The 24,396-nt window shown below is 38.4% G+C and overlaps 1 protein-coding gene across 1 annotated transcript in view; it reads left to right on the plus strand.

Moving 5' to 3' along the window:
• The first annotated feature begins 6,694 nt into the window (after positions 1-6,694).
• LOC113072615 (NACHT, LRR and PYD domains-containing protein 3-like) overlaps positions 6,695-24,396 on the plus strand; it is a 36,775-nt gene continuing 19,073 nt past the window's right edge. Inside the window, exons 1-4 of the mRNA XM_026245602.1 lie at positions 6,695-8,556; positions 9,562-9,732; positions 9,918-10,091; positions 16,482-16,643. Of these exons, the coding sequence (XP_026101387.1) occupies positions 6,695-8,556; positions 9,562-9,732; positions 9,918-10,091; positions 16,482-16,643 (2,369 nt within the window). The remainder of the gene's footprint in view (positions 8,557-9,561; positions 9,733-9,917; positions 10,092-16,481; positions 16,644-24,396) is intronic.

Here is a 24,396-nt window from a genome sequence, read left to right on the forward strand (position 1 = left end):
TCTTCTTCTACCCCATTCGTGCCACGATAGAACCCAACAACTTAGATATACAGATGACACCTAGTGGTTACTCCAGGATACTACACTCTCTCTCTGTCTCTCTCTCTGAACGGTCTGATCCAAACCGTTTGGCGGAGGCGCGGAGAGCGCGCGGTCACGACTAACACTTCATGACTTATTAGAGATTTAATTATCAAATGGTGGATTCGCAAATGATCTCTTTAGCAGCCTGCATTCGGCAGGCAATTATAAAATAATGACATTAAAATAGCGGGCCAAATCGGCTGCCACGCCACCGGGAATTGTCCCGTTTCTCCCGGTGTCCAGTCCGCGCCTGATTTCCAGACACGCAGAACGTGCAGGAGTCACATATTGCCTTTTTGGGACTTAATATTCACAGACACTAGTCCATGTCATGTTTTGATTCAAGTGTACTGACCTACTTTTGATTTTAGTCATCCAAAATGTGGCATATTCCGTCCGCGTTAGTTTTGACTGGATTCTACGAAGCAGACTGTGTTTCCTCATCCCGGAAATTATTAGGGCGGTATGTCTCAGAATAGTCAGTGCAATTTTGGAAATAAATCAGTTAAATCTGTATGTGGATGTGTGTAAATATTCAAATGTAATCCCCTTTGTAATCGTTAAAAATTTCATAAGTAACTGTAATTTAATTACTCATTTTTTCTTAGTAGCTGTAACTAATTACAGTTACATTAATTTTGTGATTAAATTACGTAACGCCGTTACATGTAACTAGTTACTCCCCAACACTGACAATAATCCAAACACAAACCTCGAAAACAACACAGAAATGGGTCACTGAGCTCAAAACCAAGCTTCTGCTTTAGCCATTCCAGTCCTCTGACCTGAACCCTACAGAACATGAGAGGAGTGAACTGAAGAAGCTGGGAATCTAAAGGGTCTGGAGTGTTTCTAAATGAAAGAATGGTCTCTGATCTCTTGTCAGGTGTTCTCTAACCTCATCAGGCATTATAGAAAAAAAATAGACCTTTAAATCTGGCAAATGGAGGTTTCAAAAAGTACTGAATAAAAGGGTGCCATTAATTGTGGCCAATGTGCATTAGAAAAAAACATTTCATAATGATATTTCCCCCTGTTTTAAATTCTTATTATCCAGTGAAAGGATACATTTTTGTGAATTTTTTATATAATAGTGCAAAACGATTAAAGCAGATTAATTTTCACACCCTTCTTTGATCATATTTACCAAGGGTGCTGATATTTTTGGCCACGACTGTAGGTGCAACAACGCAACAACATAAATTTCAAAAGGGACCATAAAAATAAAGTGAAACCACTATATTAAATAACAATAAAAAAAAAAAAACAATAAATTGATGTTATAATTTGACGTTGTTTGGATGTTACCATTATGACGCCTTGAAAACACTGGATTATGGTTGCCATACCTGAGGACTAAATATCAGTATTTGATGTCAATCTGACATTGGCTTAAGAGGTTGACTCGACGTTGGATTTTGATTTGCTAATGTCACAACCTAAAACTAAATACAGATAAACATCAAATGATGTTTTAATTTGACGTTGTGTGGACGTTGCCATTATGACGTCTAGAAAACGTTGGATTATGGTTGCCATACCTGACGACTAAATATCAGTATTTGATGTCAATGTGTTGTTGGCCTGAGACGTTGGCTCCACGTTGGGTTTAGGTTAGTTAATGTCACAACCTAAAAACAAACTAAAGATCAACGTCAAATGATGTTATAATTTGACGTTGTTTGGACATTAACATTATGAATTTTGGTTGCCATACCTGGCGACTAAATATCAGTATTTGATGTCAATCTGACGTTGGCTTGAGACGTTGTCTTGACGCTGGATTTTGGTTAGTTAATGCCACAACTTAAAACTAACTACAGATCAACGTAAAATGATGTTTTAATTTGACGTTGTTTGGACGTTGCCTTTATGACGTCTAGAAAACGTTGGATTTTGGTTACCATACCTGACAACTTAATATCATTATTTGATGTCAATGTGACGTTGGCCTGAGACGTTGGGTTTAGGTTAGTTAATATCACAAGACAACCTAAAAACAAACTAAAGATCAAAGTCAAATGATGTTTTAATTTTACGTTGTTTGGACGTTAACATTATGATGCTTTGTAGACGTTGGATTTTGGTTGCCATACCTGACGACTAAATATCAGTATTTGATGTCAATCTAACGTTGGCTTGAGACGTTGTCTTGATGTTGGATTTTGGTTAGTTAATGCCACAACCTAAAACTAACTACTGATCAACATCAAATTATGTTTTAATTGGACGTTGTGTGGAAGTTGCCATTATAATGCTTTGTAGACGTTGGATTTTGGTTGCCATACCTGACGACTAAATATTAGTATTTGATGTCAGTGTGACATTGGCTTAAAACATTGGTTCGACGTTGGATTTTGGTTAGTTAATGCCACAACCTAAAACTAACTACAGATCAACGTCAAATGATGTTTAAATTTGACTTTGTTTGGACATTGCAATTATGACGTCTAGAAAACGTTGGATTGTGGTTGCCATACCTGATGACTTAATATCAGTATTTGATGTCAGTGTGACGTTGGCTTGAGATGTTGGCTCGACGTTGCATTTTGGTTAGTTAATGCCACAACCTAAAACTAACTACAGATCCACGTCAAATGATGTTTTAATTTGACGTTGTTTGGACGTTGCCATTATGACATCTAGAAAACGTTAGATTTTGGTTGCCATACCTGACGACTAAACATCAGTTTTTGATGTCAATGTGACATTGGCTTGAGATGTTGGCTCGATGGTGGATTTTGGTTAGTTAATGCCACAACCTAAAACTAACTACATATCAACGTCAAATTATGTTTTAATTTGACGTTGTTTGGACGTTGCCATGATGATGTCTAGAAAACGTTAGATTTTGGTTGCCATACCTGACAACTTAATATCAGTATTTGATGTCAGTGTGACGTTGGCTTGAGACGTTGGCTCGACGTTGCATTTTGGTTAGTTAATGCCACAACCTAAAACTAACTACAGATCTACGTCAAATGATGTTTTAATTTGACGTTGTTTGGACGTTGCCAATATGACGTCTAGAAAACGTTTGATTTTGGTTGCCATACCTGACAACTTAACATCAGTATTTGATGTCAGTGTGACATTGGCTTGAGACGTTGGCTCGACGTTGGATTTTGGTTAGTTAATGCCACAACCTAAAACTAACTACAGATCAACGTGAAATGACATTTTAATTTGACGTTGTTTCGACGTTGCCATTATGACGTCTAGAAAATGTTGGATTTTGGTTGCCATACCTGACGACTTAATATCAGTATTTGATGTCAGTGTGACATTGGCTTGAGACGTTGGGCTCGACATTGCATTTTGGTTAGTTAATGCCACAACCTAAAACTAACTACAGATCCACGTCAAATGATGTTTTAATTTTACGTTGTTTCGACGTTGCCATTATGACGTCTAGAAAATTTTGGATTTTGGTTGCCATACCTGACGACTTAATATCAGTATTTGATGTCAGTGTGACATTGGCTTGAGACATTGGATTTCGGTTAATTAATGCCACAACCTAAAACTAACTACAGATCAACGTCAAATTATGTTTTAATTTGACGTTGTTTGGATGTTGCCATTATGACGTCTAGAAAACGTTGGATTTTGGTTATCATACCTGACAACTTAACATCAGTATTTGATGTCAGTGTGACGTTGGCTTGAGACGTTGGCTCGACGTTGGCTCGACGTTGGATTTTGGTTAGTTAATGCCACAACCTAAAACTAACTACAGATCCACGTCAAATGATGTTTTAATTTGACGTTGTTTGGACGTTGCCATTATGACGTCAAGAAAACTTTGATTTTGGTTGCCATACCTGACGACTAAACATCAGTTTTTGATGTCAATGTGACGTTGGCTTGAGATGTTGGCTTGATGGTGGATTTTGGTTAGTTAATGTCACAACCTAAAACTAACTACAGATCAACGTCAAATGATGTTTTAAGTTGACGTTGTTTGGACGTTGCCATTATGACGTCTAGAAAACGTTGGATTTGGTTTGCCATACCTGACGACTTAATATCAGTATTTGATGTCAGTGTGACGTTGGCTTGAGACGTTGGCTCGACGTTGGATTTTGGTTAGTTAATGCCACAACCTAAAACTAACTACAGATCCACGTCAAATGATGTTTTAATTTGACGTTGTTTGGACGTTGCCATTATGACGTCTAGAAAACGTTGGATTATGGTTGGCATACCTGACGACTAAACATCAGTTTTTGATGTCAGTGTGACATTGGCTTGAGACGTTGGCTCGACGTTGGATTTTGGTTAGTTAATGCCACAACCTAAAACTAACTACAGATCAACGTCAAATGATGTTTTAATTTGACGTTGTTTGGACGTTGCCATTATGACGTCTAGAAAACGTTGGATTTTGGTTGCCATACCTGACGACTTAATATCAGTATTTGATGTCAGTGTGACATTGGCTTGAGACGTTTGCTCAACGTTGGATTTTGGTTAGTTAATGTCACAACCTAAAACTAACTACAGATCAACGTCAAATGATGTTTTAATTTGACGTTGTTTGGACTTTGCCATTATGACGTCTAGAAAACGTTGGATTATAGTTGCCATACCTGATGACTTAATATCAGTATTTGATGTCAGTGTGACGTTGGCTTGACTTTGCATTTTGGTTAGTTAATGCCACAACCTAAAACTAACTACAGATCCACGTCAAATTATGTTTTAATTTAACGTTGTTTGGACGTTGCCATTATGACGTCTAGAAAACGTTTGATTTTGGTTGCCATACCTGACGACTAAACATCAGTTTTTGATGTCAATGTGACATTGGCTTGAGATGTTGGCTCGAAGTTGGATTTTGGTTAGTTAATTCCACAACCTAAAACTAACTACAGATCAACGTCAAATGATGTTTTAAGTTGACGTTATTTGGACATTGCCATTATGACGTCTAGAAAAAATTGGATTTTGGTTGCCATACCTGACGACTTAATATCATTGTTTGATGTCAGTGTGACGTTGGCTTGAGACGTTGGCTCGACGTTGGATTTTGGTTAGTTAATGCCACAACCTAAAACTAACTACAGATCCACGTCAAATGATGTTTTAATTTGACGTTGTTTCGACGTTGCCATTATGACGTCTAGAAAACGTTGGATTTTGGTTGCCATACCTGACAACTTAAGATCAGTATTTTATGTCAATATGACATTGGCTTGAGACGTTGGCTCGACGTTGGATTTTGGTTAGTTAATGCCACAACCTAAAACTAACTAAAGATCAACGTCAGATGATGTTTTAATTTGACGTTGTTTGGACGTTGCCATTATGACGTCTAGAAAACGTTGGATTATGGTTGCCACACCTGACGACTAAACATCAGTATTTGATGTCAGTGTGACATTGGCTTCAGACGTTGGCTCGACGTTGAATTTTGGTTAGTTAATGCCACAACCAAAACTAACTACAGATCAACGTCAAATGATGTTTTAATTTGACGTTGTTTGGACATTGCCATTAGGACGTCTAGAAAACGTTGGATTTTGGTTGCCATACCTGACGACTTAATATCAGTATTTGATGTCAATGTGACGTTGGCTCGACGATGGGTTTAGGTTAGTTAATGTCACAACCTAAAACAAACTACAGATCAACGTCAAATGATGTTTTAATTTGACGTTGTTTGGACGTTGCCATTATGACGTCTAGAAAACGTTGGATTTTGGTTGCCAAGCTGACGACTAAATATCAGTATTCGATGTCAATGTGACGTTGGCTAGACGTTGGATTTTGGTTATTTTATAACACAACCTAAAAACAACCTAATATCAGAGTCAGCTGATGTCGGTCTTGGACGTCAATTTAACGTTGTCATTAGACGTTGGCTTGACATTGAATTTTGGTTACCTGACGTCACGACCTAAATCTAATGTAATATTAACGTCATATGATGTTGTGTGCCTGCTGGGTAAGTACCAAACTTTCATCTGTGAATATTAAATATTTAATTTTCCCCGACTGCAGCCGTCAAATGTAACACTTCAGCGAGGAAAAACTGACGTCTATTTGCGAAAATGTGCTTTGATGCGCTTGTTTGATAACTTGTGGTTAAAGCGCCACTCAGTGGTCAAAAGCTGCAAATGCACTTTACAGACGTGGCTGCAGTGGTACGTGCGGCGGTAGAACCATCGTTTCGGTTAGCCACCTACTGTAAGTTGATAAACTAGGATGTTAACCAACATTAGTAGAGTATTGGTGATTAATATCATGAGAAGAACACAGAAAACATAAACATTGTTTTAATTCAACATCTCCTCACTAGTAAGCCATATTTAATCCTGTTTTATAGACTTGCTGGCTGTAGACTTACTGTTGAGTGCTTTGAAAGTTGTCTTAATTTCTACAATCACCAAACTCACTGAGAGAGCCAACATTAAAAGCAAAGACCTTTTTTCACAAGGATAATTGGCCAGGAGACAATTTTCAGTTGTTTCATTTAAAAACTTGTATGAGAATGAGAATTTGTACCAAGGTAAAATTTCTAGACAGTAGTCTGAATTGACATACCTGTTTGTATATGCTGTCATTTAATGTTAGAGCTAAGAGTTTCGTGTACTGAAATATTTGAATGTTTTTTCTATTGAAAAGAGATGTGACCAGATCAGTTACACACCATCTGACCCATCAGACCTTCATCAGTGAGAAAAGCCAGCACAAAATTAACATGATAAAGAAGTATGAAAACTTATTTGAAGGAATCAAGCTAGAAGGGAATCAAACCTACCTGAACAGGATCTACACACAGCTCTACATTATAGAGGGAAAGAGTGAGGGGGTGAATAAAGAACATGAGGATATACAGATGGAGAATACAACCAGAACACAACACTCACAAGAAACTCCAATCTACTGCAATGACATCTTTAAAGCCTCACCTGGACCAGGATGTGAGGAAAAAGATAAAATCAAAATCGTTCTTACTAAAGGCATTGCCGGAATCGGAAAAACAGTCTCTGTGCAGAAGTTCATTCTTGACTGGGCCGAGGGAAAAGGCAATCAGGATGTAGATTTCATGTTTGTGCTTCCATTTCGAGAGCTGAACTTGAAAAAAGATCATGAGTACAGTCTTCACAGACTTCTGCTGGACTTTCATCCTGAACTTCAAAATATGAACTCACAGATTTATGAGAAGTGTAAAGTTGTGTTCATCTTTGATGGTCTGGATGAAAGCAGAATTTCGCTCGAGTTTTCAGACAGTGAGAAAGTTTCAGATGTTACTAAGGTTTCATCAGTAGGCATGTTGATTTCAAACCTTATGAAAGGAGATCTGCTTCCCTCTGCACTCATCTGGATCACCTCCAGACCAGCAGCAGCCAATCAGATCCCCTCCAAATACATCAACCGTATGACAGAGATTCTGGGATTCAATGATCCTCAGAAGGAAGAATATTTCAGGAAGAGGATCAGTGATGAGAATCAAGCCAGCAGAATCATTTCAAACCTTAGAGGAGCAGGAAGCCTCCAAATCATGTGCCATATCCCCGTCTTCTGCTGGATCTCATCCACTGTGTTTCAGAGGCTCCTGGAAAAAGATCTGAGTGCACAAGTCCCTCAAACTCTGACTGAAATGTACATCTACTTCTTGCTCACTCAGATAAACATGAGGAACCAGAAATATGAAGAGAGAGATCCAGAGAAACTCCTGCAATCCAACAGAGAAGTGATTGTTAAACTTTCTGAGCTGGCTTTCAAACAGCTGATGAAAGGCAATGTGATGTTCTGTGAGGAGGACCTGATTGAGAGTGGTCTAGACGTCACTGATGCCTCGGTGTATTCTTGGTTTTGCACTGAGATCTTTAAGGAGGAATCTGTGATTCACCAGAGGAAAGTGTACAGTTTCATCCATCTGAGCTTTCAGGAGTTTCTAGCTGCTTTCTATGTGTTTTACTTCTGTGTAATCAGGAATAAGAAATCACTGGAGTTGTTTCTGGATGAAAAATATCAGTGGTACTGTAAAGAAAACTTTATTTTTGAGCTACTAAAAGCAGCAATTAATAATTCCTTACAGAGTGAAAACAGACACCTGCATTTTTTCCTGCGATTCCTGCTGGGAATATCACTGTTGTCCAATCAGGGACTCTTATTGGGTCTTCTGAGATACACCGAGGACACCTGGTATAGCATTAAAAAAACAGCAAGGTACATTAAAGACAAAATAAAGTGTGATGAAACTCTCTCAGCTGACAGAAGCATCAATCTGTTCCTTTGTATGCTGGACATGAATGATATGACTCTATATCAAGAGATTCAGGAATTTGTGAAATCAGGGAATCATTCAGTGAAGCAACTCTCTGTTGCTTACTGCTCAGCAATAGCCTACATGCTTCAGATGTCAGAAAAGAAGGATGAGTTTAATCTGAAGACATACAACACATCAGATGAGGGTAGAAGGAGACTGATACCAGCTGTGAGGAACTGCCGAAAAGCTATGTGAGTATTATAAACAAATCAGTAAAATAATTTCTAATTTTCAGGAACATTTTTCACCATTTTTTCAATTAGAAGATTTTTTATATTCTTCTTATTTTTATTTTTTTTACATTTAAAAGTTTAGGTTGTTAAATTTCCATTATATACAAAACTAAAGGTGCTTCTCAGATGGAAGGCTGCACCCTACCGAGGCTGTGTCCTTCCTGGTTCAGCCCTTCAGACGCTTGTAGGGTAGAGTCCTCCTCAGCATTGAAATGCTAGAATGAGACAGTCTAGAAAGCGCATATAGCTACATCACATATGCTCCTACAGTCACTGTCACAGCAAAAAAAATATCAATAAAACTTAATCTTAGAAAAATATTTTGTATTACAAATCTTTATATTACTTTGCTTTTTATTAATGCAATTCAACAAATCACAGCTGTCTACAGTCTCCCAGTGGCTTAAATTATTGGCAGTTTAGTGTAAAGTGAGTACTTTGCTCCAAATCAAAAGATGACATCTATGCTATCATGTACGAAAACATTATCTTTGTCTTACATTTCATGAACTCAGTCAAGCTCAGGGCTGACTTGTTTTTCATCAGTTTTGTGAATTGCAATGTGTACAAAGAACTGTGGGTGATTGAAACTCGCATACATCCCATGTATCTTACAAATTCAGCTGAATGAAGGACACAAAAGGTTCCTTTTCTACTGAGAAAGCCTTCAGCAACATTTGTTGATGTGCCCTAAAAAAAAGATTTTTATGATTTCTTTAACATAATAATGGTAATCCAATAAAAAAAGGAATCCAAGATGTGATTTCAGAAAACAAATATAAGGCAGTAAAATTCAGTCACTTTTAATGATTTTGGATTTCAAATTAATGATCAGGATTTTAATGATAAATTACTTTAGTAGAGTATTGGTGATTAATATCATGAGAAGAACACAGAAAACATAAACATTGTTTTAATTCAACATCTCCTGATTAGTAAGCCATATTTAATCCTGTTTTATAGACTTGCTGGCTGTAGACTTACTGTTGAGTGCTTTGAAAGTTTGTCTTCAATTCTACAATCACCAAACTCACTGAGAGAGCTGGACCTGAGCAACAATGACCTGGAGGATTCTGGTGTAAAGCTTCTGTCTGGTGGATTTAAGAGTTCAACGTGTCAACTCAACATACTGAGGTTTGTGATTCTCAGTGAAATGTAACTCAGTCCAGACACAATAATTTGACCTATCATTGACTGATAATGCATTGCTTTAAAAAAATATATGGACCTGCTGCTCTTGACTTATTAGAAATGTCTTTTAAAAAAGCCAAATTGCATGTTTCTGAAAAATTCATTAAGATGTTTGTCCTTTTGTTTAGACTGACAGGCTGTAGTCTCACTGCTCAGTGCTGTGAAAGTTTGTCTTCAGCTCTGCAATCAACAGACAATTCCCTGAGAGAGCTAGACTTGAGTCACAATGACCTACAGGATTCAGGAGTAAAGCTTCTGTCTGATGGACTGAAGAGTTTACACTGTCATCTGAACATACTGAGGTAATAAGAACAGTTACAATACAGTTCAACTTTGATTGTCTAAGAGGCTCTCCAGGAGTCAGCCATTTTGTACTGAGCCAAACTCTGATTGAAAAACTTCATTCCCTTCATTCATTCATTCAAAGTTTAGGCAGCTATTTTGCTCTCTCTCTCTGCCCACACAGGCATTTTATATGAACCTAAGCATGATGATTATGGAATGCCTTCCAATGCATCATGTCATGTATAATGGTTATTTTTTCAGTGCTACCTCCCTTTGAAAATACAAAACAAACAAAAAAAGTTAGCACCTCCTTTTCATCATTTCCAATGATTTTGTTTAATACAATCAACAATGAAAATAAATAATTTTGTCAGTTTTCTTAAATTAACTTTTTGTCAGGAGACCAAAATGTGCAATAATGCAAATTAACCCTTTGAAGTCGATTAACGCATATATGCGTTTTGAGTCATTTTCTCCGGATAACCCGGAAAAGAACTTAAATTACAATCTCAGTTTTAATCGTACAGATAAGAGCAATACATCAATCGAATCTGTAAAGGGTCTACTTTTTTTGGATACAGACATAATAACAAAACACCTTTGTGCACTTATAAAATAAAGATAACAAACAAGGTGCGCTGTTTGCAGCCTTTGTGTGCGCTGATCTTCATTTACAAACACGTCATTAAAATGAACTGTAACTCTGTGAATACTCAACGAAGAGACAAATATTCTGAGATAAAGTAATCCATATGAAAACAACGCGATGTCTATTTTTCACATCTCTCTTTCATTATATTTAATGTGACCACGCCCCCACGCAGAACGCGCTATTCAGATTCAAACTGAAGCTTGCGGCTTGAATACACCCACACAGAAAAAAAAGCAGCCAGACTGTTCTTCAAGTTTTTATTTTATTTTAATGTTGGCTTCGCGATGAGAGGAATAAGACATAAATCACTCCAAAAAGATGTGATGTGGTTGAGGATTTGAGAAATTGATTTCTTCAGAAAAAAGAATGAAGCACTTTATTCAGCAGAGATCATAAACATGAGTAAGTCTCTTTTTATTTATTTGTACTAGTTTTCACATAACGTGTAAACATTTTACTAGTTAGACTTTTTCCAAATACTTGTACCTGACTAAATGTATAATCAAGTGAAACATTATGAAGTTTCAATAACAATATACAATACTGTACCATTCAAAAGCTTGATGTAAATAATATAAATGTGACAAATAGAGATAACTCTAACAAATGTAAAAACAATGCAGTTCTTTCAATTTATTCCCCCTAAAAAAACCTGAAAAATATTCTCAGCTCTTTTCAACATTAATAATAATAATGATGATGATGGTGATGATAATAAATGGGTTTTTTTTTTGGTAGAAAATAAGATTGTTAAAAGGATTTCTGAAGGATTGTGTGACTGGAGTAAGGATGCCTAAAAATTTGTTTGAAAGTCAGCTTTGATTGTTCCTAATAAACTGTTTAGCTGCTCCCCCAAGTGGATATTAAATTATGTTGTGGGATAATTAAATATATTCTTAATAAACTACAAACATACAATTATATAGATTTATTTTGTTCTCACATTCTTTCTTGTAAGTCCTCCCTCACAGTGGCACAGTTGAATGAGAGGCTCATTATGCAGTTCATTATGCAGGCCTTTGTCTTCTCAGGTGTAAATCACAATGATATTCATGATAGTTGACGCCTACTCGCATATGACTTTTACCAACAAAAAGTGTCTTAGAAAATTTAAATCAATATATAGTTTTTTGTGAATGAGTAAACAAGATGATTTTCACATAATTTAGAAAGAAAAATTCTAGGCTACAAGCTCCAGTTCTCAACAATCCCGGGAACCAATGTTATGTATGTGTTTTATGGCCTTATTCAAGTGATTTAACATTTTTAGTTTTTCACTAACCATGCATAACATTTTATCTCTCAAAAATATAATCTTGTACATGCATGCATTTCACATATTTTTATAACCCAGTTTGTGCTGATTACAGTGATATTAGACTTTAACCATTTAGATATTTATAAGAAACTGAAAAAAGCACAAATATCAGGGCATGACAAAACTTCTCCAGGCCCCAAAATTACCCTTAGACTCCAGAGGGTTAACAAAGCATTGAAAAACAAAGCCATTCGTTGCAGGAGTAATATTAAAATGATTAAATTTACTCATGTAAGGGTTGGAAGGGGTACCCCCCATTATGGGACTCACAGCTGAAAGTACTCTACCAAACTTATAATTGTAACAGTTTCCTACTTCAGTGTGTTACAAACATAATTTTGGTGTCTTTGGAAAGAAGACATTTGGGCTTTACTTTTTGTCAACTAGATTTGATAATGCTCAAAAATATTAAAAGTTATAGACACTGAAGTGCCTTGACATTTTTTTTTTTTTTACCACACTTAAATATTTTTTTCTTTGATATGAAAATACATGAAATGATACCTGGAGCAATCTAGAAAAGTAATGGGCTGAAAGTCACATGTCTCACAAGTTTCTATTTCAAATCTGAATAATATACCCCCCACCCCCCAAATATAAAAAAAATATTTACCAACAATATTGAAGGCTTCAACAAACTATTTAGTCATTAAACATACCACTGCATAGTTTTTTTCCATTATAAAACACTAGACAGAAACTTAGACATCATATAAGTGATTTATTTGAGCACTAGAAAAATACAATAAGAATAATTTAAGTAAGAAAAATAAGAATGACAAGAAAAAAAAGATTTAACTTTGTTTGCCAGTTACAGAAAATCCTGAGATTGCTAGAAATGCAGCATTTACTATGAATTACGATGCAAATAAGTGCTGATGTGCTGATGGCCACTTATACAGATTGTAATAACACAAATGTGCCAAAGTAAATAATCCACTCTCTCTATTCATATAGACACGTTCACTTTGATAGCCATACAGTAATAGCGAGCTGATTTGGGCTGATTTGCACTCAAACAGATGGTAATCAAGCAGATACATTCACATTCAACATAAAACACACTCTCACATATATAAAAACTCTTGAAAAATAAAAGAAACAAAGAAAAAGGCGATCGCTATAAGTTCCGCCTCCATCAGCTGACAAAATTCAAATATACTATCTTTCGCCTATCTTTCATAGGTTTTCATAAGTTTTGCAGATTAATTGACACCGATAGTTGATTGCCGGAATTATCGGTTATCGGCAAAAATCAATTCCGATTAACATCCATTGCTGGAGTGGCTGAGAAGGGTCCGTGAGAAGTGTTGTTTATTTTGACACGTGAAACTGCGCACTGAACAGAGCGGGAAACTCTAGATGCACATTTAAATGCAGCCAACAGAATATCCTGCCGCGGAACAGAGCGCCTTTCACATAGTTTTCTATTAAATCACGTTTTATTAATATATTCGTTGTGAACATACATGTCTTAACCCTAGGCTATAAATTATGTATTGTGCATTTTTCAGCAAAATGTTTTTTTCTCTGTGGCTCTAATAAAGTATGTATGCTTTATATAGAGAGATGTTATAGAATGATCTTTCTCTCTTTTTTTTTACACAAAATTTCAAACTCATTTCTGCCACATCGTTCATTCTTGAAGCAAGCTTATGTTCATTTGGTGATCAAATAAACTGTTTTAGACTCCCACTTGAACTGAACGTTATCCGTCTGGTGTGTGTGTGTGTGTGATACCTCTGTGCTTTTCCCCCTAAATCATCTAGTGTTCTAAACTAGAAGCAAATAAAATATAAAATACACATACAATATTCATATTCATGTCATTTTAATGGTATGGCCTTTGTAAATATTAAAAGATCCTTATCTTTAAGCACGACTCCTGAAATCAAATGTTAATAATTATCAGCATTGTAGCATTAATGAAAACTGTAATGTAGAAGTATTGTATCTGGTTAGAGTGTGTTTCAACATTCACTATTACTAAAATTTTGAAGTTTCTTCTTTTAACATAAGAAAATTTTTCATGATCAATATAATAAATAATATTAATATTTTTATTTATTTACAAATTATGGTTCCGTATTGTTTCTGGGTATTTTTTTAAATAGTGAAGCACTATTTTAGTTTTCTTTCAGTATCAATTGAGTATTAATCAGTATCGGCCAGTGTAGTTCAACCTAGCGATCGGTATTGGTAAAATCCACTATTGTTCGACCTCTAATCTAAAATACTGGTTCTGTACAGTAAAAAGTAAGCACACTTTAAGCACTGCCATCACTATGTTTAATTGATTTTCATTTAAACCATTTATAATTTGAAATTAAATTGTACAACCTGGTGGACATTACACAAAAAAGTTTTACATGTGACCGGGGTGTATTTAATGTTGTGGCCTAGCAGTGGCAGTAATACGCATTTTGGTTAACTTCGCAATATCCTTTGCATTAACTCACATGATCAAACATAACATCTAAATATCAATGAACCTATGCATATGTAAGGTCCACACAATGTTGGATGAAGGTTTCTTTCATGTTTGTTCTTTTCAGCATGCAAAGTTATTTAATTTAAATTGAACTCTAATCTGACTCTATTGTATTATCCAATCTGACTCCATTTTATTACGACTTTAGGAATTTAATCTATTACGCATTTAGGTTGAAATACCAATCGGTTGTTTGTTCATCTCTAATTATTATTACTATTCAGGCATTTGATTATTCCATTTCGCTCTTATCTTAATGAATCTCTTTAATTGTACTGAATCTAATTAATTTGATTCCTATAACACTTTAAGTCTCGTATGGCCAGTGTAAGTATCTAATCAAAAATTTGACAGTCTTGGTCATTGAACAGAGGGGATTGTCCGGCTAGATTGATGAGACATAAACATTATAAATGTGATATAAGCATGATTTCTAGTCGTGTCTTCTTTTGGAAGGCCAAACAAAGTAGTTTTGTTTTCTTAATGAAACAGTGTCACACATCGCGGACTTGAGTGAGCAGTGGCCAGAAGGCCTATAATGAGCCTTAGACTAGAGTGAACCGTGGCTGGCTTGAGTGAGCAGAGGCCAGAGGCCTAGAGTGAGCAGAGGCTGGGTTGAGTGCGCAGTGCATACCTTGTGCTTGCGGCAACCACATGTGACAATTTCTCATCTACACTTATTTAGAATAATATTTAAATAACCACAGGTTGTGGCTGACCCGAATTTAGGTTGGTCAATAACACACTGTTTTTCTAAACAGAAAAACCTAATAGCCTCTACAGTCAAAGTATACATAACTAATGCCAATGTGTTAGCCAGAGCTCTAAAACATAATTTTAGTCTGTTGCTAGCCTGAGCGCAGATTTGCAGTGTTATACACTTAACAATTAATAATTAGAGTCAGCAATCTCAGAGTAAGTCAGAATAAATTCAAATGTAACAATTCATTATTAGTCAGGTAAATATGTATAATGCCAATTACATAGTCAATTTCATCTATATCAAATCAATACAAGACACCCGATTATCAAAGATGAATTTAAGAGTAAGATGCATACCTGACTTTAGAAAGATACATAACATTGTGTTTGGACACTCTATGCTATGGGCTTCTGATCATAGAATTGCCTTATCTTCTTGCAAGATTTCCTTAAAGGGATACTCCTCCGAAATGTAAATTAAGGGTTCATTAATCTAATATTTTTATATTATATTATATTTTATATTATATAAGGAGTAATATTTTATATTATATAAGGAGTAATATTTAAAGTGATTAATGACAAAATTTTCATTTTGGGGTGGAAAATCCCTTTAAGTACTCTGACCAAGATAAACATCCCCCGAAATGGAGACAGGGATTAACAATTAGAATTTACATTTATAAAGTAGAGTTGTAATCATTGGGGACATGTATTTTAAAGGTATTTTACATGTAAAACATTGGGAGAAGTCGGTTTTTAATCTTGATGGCTGTCTGTCCTTGTTAAGAGAATGAGACCTTTTACCAGACACACAGAGACCTTTCAAATGACATCAAACAATGAACAGTTGCATTGTTATAAACTCTGATTAAGAATAGTGGTTTCAGTGATCTCTGTAGTGTAATCATTCATAAAGTGTGAAACTCTTTTCTCTCTCAGTTGAGTGTGTTGTCTTGAATAAGGATGTGAGGCTTGTTAGACACTGTTCAGATGCTTATTCTCGCAAGAGTTCTTTGTCTTTTTAGACTTCTTTTTAGTCTTCTCTGGTCCAGACAAATGGCATCAGCTTTTAGTTTGATCAAACTGTCTAAAATTTGCTCATAGCAAAATGCTTCTTCTTCTTCCATACCCATATTCTGAAATGAACTATATGACGAAATCTTTCTTTTTCTTTTCCAGGATGAAAATATTTGAAAGTCTTTTACTTGATCATTTGATGTTGACTGTGTGTGTATTTGTAGATTATCTAGCTGCATGGTGACAGAGGAAGGTTGTGGCTATCTGGCTTCTGCTCTGAGTTCAAACCACTCGCACCTGAAAGAGCTGGATCTGAGCTACAATAATCCAGGAGAATCAGGAGTCAAGCTGCTCTCTGATCCAAAGTACAGACTGGAAAAACTCAAGTATGTTCAACACAAACCATCACCCTGTCATATGTGTATGTAAATGTGTGCGTTATAAATTTATGGAAGCACATTTCTTTGCTTTCAACTTTGTCTTGCTAGATTTTGTGGTGGCAGTTCGCGGATACTCTAAGAAAAACATAGATTTAGTATTTATACAATTCACATTAATAAAGCAAATTTAATATTTATTGCATGCTTGTTTTTTAGAACAAATTCAAGCAGCACAGTAAATATCAAGACTGTGAGTCTGTGCTTGAATTTTACTCTATACTACATAATCAGAAGGTAATGTGAATCAGAATGGACCTCCTCCACACTTTTCACCTTCTTGAACAACTCTTTGTGATGGTGAAAGAGATGCCATTTTGATTTTTTTGGTGAAGGTGGTCACATTCAAATTGCCAGATACTACTTCTGTGGTTAAAGTCTTTACTAATGCAAGTCATGCAGTTCACACTCAGACCTTTGTAACTGCCCCCAAGTGTTTTTCAGGACATGGATTGGAGTTGATGAACTACTCAAAGATTTTTCCACAGCAAAAATTTAATTTCTTTCATCAATACACTGGTATCACAAATACCTTGTGGCAGATACAGTCTTCCTGTAATCTTTGTGCAGTCTTTGGATGTGTTTTCTCAAGTTGTGTTTTAACTATGGTTGTCACGATACAACAAACATATGTTTTGATACTATACCAGCTGAAGTATCACAATACCAAGTAGTATCGTGATACCGTGCCATATTGTATTCATTCAAGATTCAGATCTAAAAAAAATGAAGAAAAATGTCAGATACTAAAATATAAATTGAAACAGACCAAATTATCCTCAGAATATATTTTTTATGAGAATGAATAACTGGCTCTGGAAAAACTCAAGACCAGTCATGAAGGAACTAGTTAAAATGTATTATACATGTGCTCCATCTGTACAGTAATTAAGTCATGCATATTGAAACTCTTCTCAGTGTACTAAGTATAAACACTGCATTAAGAATTGAATTTAGATAAATAAAAGGCAGAAAACTTGGATTTCAGTGAAGAATGAAATTGAAGAAAATACAAGAATAATTCATACATTTATCTGAAAAGTTAATTAGAGAACTTTAGTAGAACATTCTACTGTTTCTGAGTAAATTAATGCTGGTGCCTTTATAGTTTATGTGCTCAGTTTCTTGACCTGGTGTAAACTCAACACAAACACAAAAATATCCAAGTGTTGTCAGGTCAGCCTTGAACGGAGAAGGGTACATATATTTCCTCGTTTCTCCTTCATAATTCCTACCAAAAGTCTTAGCCCTGACTTTGGACACCCGGAATTAGGCTGTTTTGGGATATCGTTGGTGTTTCCCCCTTTAGCTTGAATTGTCCGTAGGCATTCACGGCAGATTGGTTTTCCATCATCAATAGGTTTTCCAGTCTCATCGGGTAAAAATCCAAAGTAATTCCATATTGTTTATTTGCAACACAAGTGTTTCAATGTTTTAACAAATGCCCCACAAGCCACATACAACAGCACATACGGTAGAACCGTAATAATGATACTACTGTTTTAAAAATATAGTGGCACCGCCAGTATTTTGGATGCGTAATATTGTGATACGGCCATAGTACCTGTAAACCGTGCAACCGTTTTAACAACCTTAAATTACAGTGTATACACACAACTGTTTACTTTTGACACTAACAGGTCCCTAAAATGTCAAATATTTGGTGTCTTTTATTGGACAAAATGTTCAATGTTCAGATAGCATATTCAAAGCTTTCTACTATGCTTAACATGACTGATGTTTTAAGATCACAGTATATTATTACTGCATTTAATGTAGTTCAGAAATAGTTTATCTGTATAGCCTGAACACCATATCCCAGCTGAAAAAATCATTGGTGCTTCACTGCCACGTATTCAGGACATCTACACAGAGCGCTGTGTAAATAGAGCAAAAGTATTATTAAGGGCTTAACTAATTTCTCACATGACATGTTCATACTCCTTCAGTCTGGTAAAAGATACAGAAGTATCAGGGCTAGTAGGCTACTAAACAGCTTTTTTTCCCCACAATTATTGGACTGCTTAACTAGAGAACGTGATTTGAACTTGAAATTGATTATTTTTGAAGTGTATTTTAGTATATTTATATTTAAACTGTGGGCTTTTGATTAGTTACTATTGGACTGAATGTCACAGTGTCTGGGTTGTGTTCCCTGGGTTTCCACTAGGTGTCCTCCGTTCCCACGGTGTCTGTCACCTTATAACTTCCTGTTCCCTTATTTGGTCACCTTCCTCCTTGTTTTAGTAATTGATTGTTCCCCACCTGTCTCCAGTTTCCCCATTATCCTTCTGTGTATTTATACCGGTCTGTCTGAGTCTGTCACGGAGTCCTTGTCTTATGTGTGATACTTTCCTGAGTCTGCTCTTGCCGGTGTTCTTGTTTTTGTTTGTTATGTTTATTGGATATTCTGGTTTTGACCCTGGTGGCCTGGCGCAATTGTTTTGGACTATGGCAGTCGGGTTAGGTTATAATGATGCAGCACTAAAAGACTTGTTTAATGATTGCCTGGATGACCCTTTGCCTCAATGGGAGATGAAGGGGTTGGAGATCCTGGACTTTTGGGGGTTTACCCATTACCTGCGCCATCGTGCTCAGTGGGATGCAGCAACCACTCCTGAGTTTCCAGACAAGACTGCCGCCAGCCCAGCGCCACAGCACAAGATGGCCGGCAGCCCAGCACCATAGCACAAGATGGCCGCCAGCCCAGCGCCACAACACAAGATGGCCGCCAGCTTAGAGCCACAGCACAAGATGGCCGCCAGCCCAGCGCCACAACACAAGATGGCCGCCAGCTTAGAGCCACAGCACAAGATGGCCGCCAGCCCAGCGCAACAGCACAAGATGGCGGACTCAACACCTGAGTCTCCAGACAAGGCGCCACCGACTCGCCATCACAGAGGGCGGAGGAGGAGGAGACAGGCGTCTACCGTTCCTCAAAGCCCGGAGAATGTTCCCGAGCGGGCCGCTGCCGTCCAGGAGGACGTTCCCGAGTGGGCCGCTGCTGTCAAGGAGGACGTTCCTGAGCGGGCTGCTGCCGTCCAGGAGGACGTTCCCCGAGCGGGCCGCTGCCGTCCAGGAGGACATTCCCGAGCAGGGAATAAATAAAAGGCAGAAAACTTGGATTTCAGTGAAGAATGAAATTGAAGAAAATACAAGAATAATTCATACATTTATCTGAAAAGTTAATTAGAGAACTTTAGTAGAACATTCTACTGTTTCTGAGTAAATTAAAGCTGGTGCCTTTATAGTTTATGTGCTCAGTTTCTTGACCTGGTGTAAACTCAACACAAAAATATCCAAGTGTTGTCAGGTCAGCCTTGAACGGAGAAGGGTACATATGTTTCCTCGTTTCTCCTTCATAATTCCTACCAAAAGTCTTAGCCCTGACTTTGGACACCCGGAATTAGGCTGATTTGGGATCTTCGTTGGTGTTTCCCCCTTTAGCTTGAATTGTCCGTAGGCATTCACGGCAGATTGGTTTTCCATCATCAATAGGTTTTCCAGTCTCATCGGGTAAAAATCCAAAGTAATTCCATATTGTTTATTTGCTACACAAGTGTTTCAATGTTTTAACAAATGCCCCACAAGCCACATACAACAGCACATACAGTAGAACCGTAATGATGATACCACTGTTTTAAAAATACAGTGGCACCGCCAGTATTTTGGATGCGTAATATTGTGATACGACCATAGTACCTGTAAACCGTGCAACCGTTTTAACAACCTTAAATTACAGTGTATACACACAACTGTTTACTTTTGACACTAACAGGTCCCTAAAATGTCAAATATTTGGTGTCTTTTATTGGACAAAATGCAACAAAATGTTCAATGTTCAGATAGTATATTCAAAGCTTTCTACTATGCTTAACATGACTGATGTTTTAAGATCACAGTATATTATTACTGCATTTAATGTAGTTCAGAAATAGTTTATCTGTATAGCCTGAACACCATATCCCAGCTGAAAAAATCATTGGTGCTTCACTGCCACGTATTCAGGACATCTACACAGAGCGCTGTGTAAATAGAGCAAAAGTATTATTAAGGGCTTAACTCATTTTTTCACATGACATGTTCACACTCCTTCAGTCTGGTAAAAGATACAGAAGTATCAGGGCAAGTAGGCTACTAAACAGCTTTTTTTCCCACAATTATTAGACTGCTTAACTAGAGAACGTGATTTGAACTTGAAATTGATTATTTTTAAAGTGTATTTTAGTATATTTATATTTAAACTGTGGGCTTTTGATTAGTTACTATTGGACTGAATGTCACAGTGTCTGGGTTGTGTTCCCTGGGTTTCCACTAGGTGTCCTCCGTTCCCACGGTGTCTGTCACCTTATAACTTCCTGTTCCCTTATTTGGTCACCTTCCTCCTTGTTTTAGTAATTGATTGTTCCCCACCTGTCTCCAGCTTCCCCATTATCCTTCTGTGTATTTATACCGGTCTGTCTGAGTCTGTCACGGAGTCCTTGTCTTATGTGTGATACTTTACTGAGTCTGCTCTTGCCGTGTGTTCTTGTTTTTGTTTGTTATGTTTATTGGATAATCTGGTTTTGACCCTGGTGGCCTGGCGCAATTGTTTTGGACTAAGGAGGACATTCCCGAGCAGGGAATAAATAAAAGGCAGAAAACTTGGATTTCAGTGAAGAATGAAATTGAAGAAAATACAAGAATAATTCATACATTTATCTGAAAAGTTAATTAGAGAACTTTAGTAGAACATTCTACTGTTTCTGAGAAAATTAAAGCTGGTGCCTTTATAGTTTATGTGCTCAGTTTCTTGACCTGGTGTAAACTCAACACAAACACAAAAATATCCAAGTGTTGTGAGGTCAGCCTTGAACGGAGAAAGGTACATATATTTCCTCGTTTCTCCTTCATAATTCCTACCAAAAGTCTTAACCCTGACTTTGGACACCCGGAATTAGGCTGATTTGGGATCTTCGTTGGTGTTTCCCCCTTTAGCTTGAACTGTCCGTAGGCATTCACGGCAGATTGGTTTTCCATCATCAATAGGTTTTTCAGTCTCCAGAACGTTCCAGAGCGTGCCGCTGCCGTCCAGGAGGACGTTCCTGAGTGGGCCGCTGCCGTCCCCGAGGCGGTGCCCGAGCAGGTTGCTGGCGTCCCCGAGGCGGTGCCCAATGCTGCTCCGGAGGCCGAGGCGGTTCCCGATGCTGCTCCGGAGGCCGAGGCGGTGCCCGATGCTGCTCCGGAGGCCGAGGCGGTGCCCGATGCTGTTCTGGAGGCCGAGTCGGTGCCCGATGCTGCTCCGGAGGCCGAGGCGGTGCCCGATGCTGCTCTGGAGGCCGAGGCGGTGCCCGATGCTGTTCCGGAGGCCGAGGCGGTGCCTGATGCTGTTCCGGAGGCCGAGGCCATTCCAGAGGTGGTGCCCGAAGCAGAAGCGCCTCACGTCTCCACAGACACTCCAGAGTTGGGTTAGGTTCCAGGTGACCCTCCAGAGTCGAGTCAGGTTCCAGTGGACCCTCCAGAGACGAGTCAGGTTCCAGTGGACCCTACAGAGTCGAGTCAGGTTACAGTGGACCCTCCAGAGTCGAGTCAGGTTCCAGTGGACCCTCCAGAGCCGAGTCAGGTTCCAGTGGACCCTCCAGAGCTGAGTCAGGTTCCAGTGAACTCTCCAGAGCCGAGTCAGGTTCCAGTCAGGTGTTTGTGGACCCTTCAGAGTCAGAGCTAGTCACCGATGACCCTCCAGAGTCAGGGCTAGTCACCGATGACCCTCCAGAGTCAGGGCTAGTCACCGATGACCCTCCAGAGTCAAGGCTAGTCACCGATGACCCTCCAGAGTCAGGGTTAGTCACAGATGACCCTCCAGAGTCAGGGCTAGTCACCGCTGACCTTCCAGAGTCAGGGCTAGTCACCGCTGACCTTCCAGAGTCAGGGCTAGTTACCATGGACTTTACAGAGACAAGGCTGGTCACCACTGACCTTTCAGAGTCAAGTCAAGTCACCGCTGACCTTTCAGAGTCAAGGCACTGGTGATCTTCAAGGACTGTGTCAATTCACCAAGGATCTTCGCAGACAGAGTCAGGCCAGCAGTCCGGTCGCACAGAGGTCTTCTGCTCCGCCCTGGGGGACTCCGACGTCGACCACAGGGGTGTGGTGGTCTTCTGCTCTGCCCTGGGGGACTCCGACGTCGACCACAAGGATGTGGTGGTCTTCTGCTCCGCCCTGGGGGACTCTGGCATCGACCACAAGGACGTGGTGGTCTTCTGCTCCGCCCTGGGGGGGGCTTCATGTTATTGTTTGTTTTTTGTTTTGTGTCTTCACTCCTGTCCCTGTTCCCCTCTGTTAGTCTGGCCCTCCGTCCCTCCCCCTAAACCCCCTCCAGTCCTCTTCCCTCCTGGTCTCCCTGTGTTGTGTTTATATTCTGGTACCTGTTCCCCATGTTTTTCTTTTCTGGCCCTCCGTCCCTCCCCCTAAGCCTCCACCTGTCCACCTCCCTCCTGGTCTCTGTTTTGTGTTTATCGTGGAGCGTCTGGGAGCCGCTCCGTAGAGGGGGGGTACTGTCACAGTGTCTGGGTTGTGTTCCCTGGGTTTCCACTAAGTGTCCTCCGATCCCACGGTGTTTGTCACCTTATAACTTCCTGTTGCCTTATTTGGTCACCTTCCTCCTTGTTTTAGTAATTGATTGTTCCCCACCTGTCTCCAGTTTCCCCATTATCCTTCTGTGTATTTATACCCGGTCTGTCTGAGTCTGTGTCACGGAGTCCTTGTCTTATGTGTGATACTTTCCTGAGTCTGCTCTTGCCGTGTGTTCTTGTTTTTGTTTATGTTTATTGGATATTCTGGTTTTGACCCTGCCTGGACTGTTTACCCTTTTGGATTGCCCCTCAATAAACCTCTTACCTGCATTTGGATCTCTCCTGTATTCCTTGTATCACCGAACGTGACACTGAATTACTGATTAGTGGACGTGTGAAACACAAATTTGTTTTTATGTATATCATGAAAATGACAAATAAAGGAAACTTAACGTTCTGTTAACAAGCATTGGCTCATCCGCTGGCTTGTTTCCATCATCTGCTTTGGTCTCCATATTTGAAGAAGACCCTTAAGTAATATAAATTGAGAAATTCTGAATTGACAAAATTCACTAAGTCTTTGTCTAAAAATACTAGTTCTCCAAGATTCAATTACCCATGCATTATTTATTCATGGCATTCTTTAAATGAAATTCTCATTTAGAGACAGGAGTAACGTCTGTTTTATTGACATCACAGCTTTACATGTGAGGTATCAATTGCGATCTGCTGATGAAAGTCTGTTATGCTCAATTACGCCACATTAGATTTACGAATGCCATAATTAATTAAAAAAACATAATTACCTAACTGCCCTCTAGAGTTTGGTAGTAAAATATCCAAGTCAGAGATAACGAAACATGGCAGATTAGACACATGTATCTCCACCTTAAAGTGTCGCCCCACCCTGTCATCCAGGCTGCAATCTGGGGCTACCCCATCAAGAGGGGTCTAAGGTAAATTACCAGTGTCATTCAACTATCATGGGAGCCGCCTTGGACTGTGTGACCTACATCTAGGGATGGGTACCGAAACCCGGTATTAAACTGGCCCCGAGGTTAAATTATGAAAGACTGTAGTATCAGTAAGATCTGATGCTATCGGTTCTGCTTTCGGTACTGGAGCGAAAAAAATGTATGTACTATGGATTT

Source organism: Carassius auratus, unplaced genomic scaffold, assembly GCF_003368295.1.
Source record: "Carassius auratus strain Wakin unplaced genomic scaffold, ASM336829v1 scaf_tig00009662, whole genome shotgun sequence".
Lineage (NCBI taxonomy): Eukaryota > Metazoa > Chordata > Actinopteri > Cypriniformes > Cyprinidae > Carassius > Carassius auratus.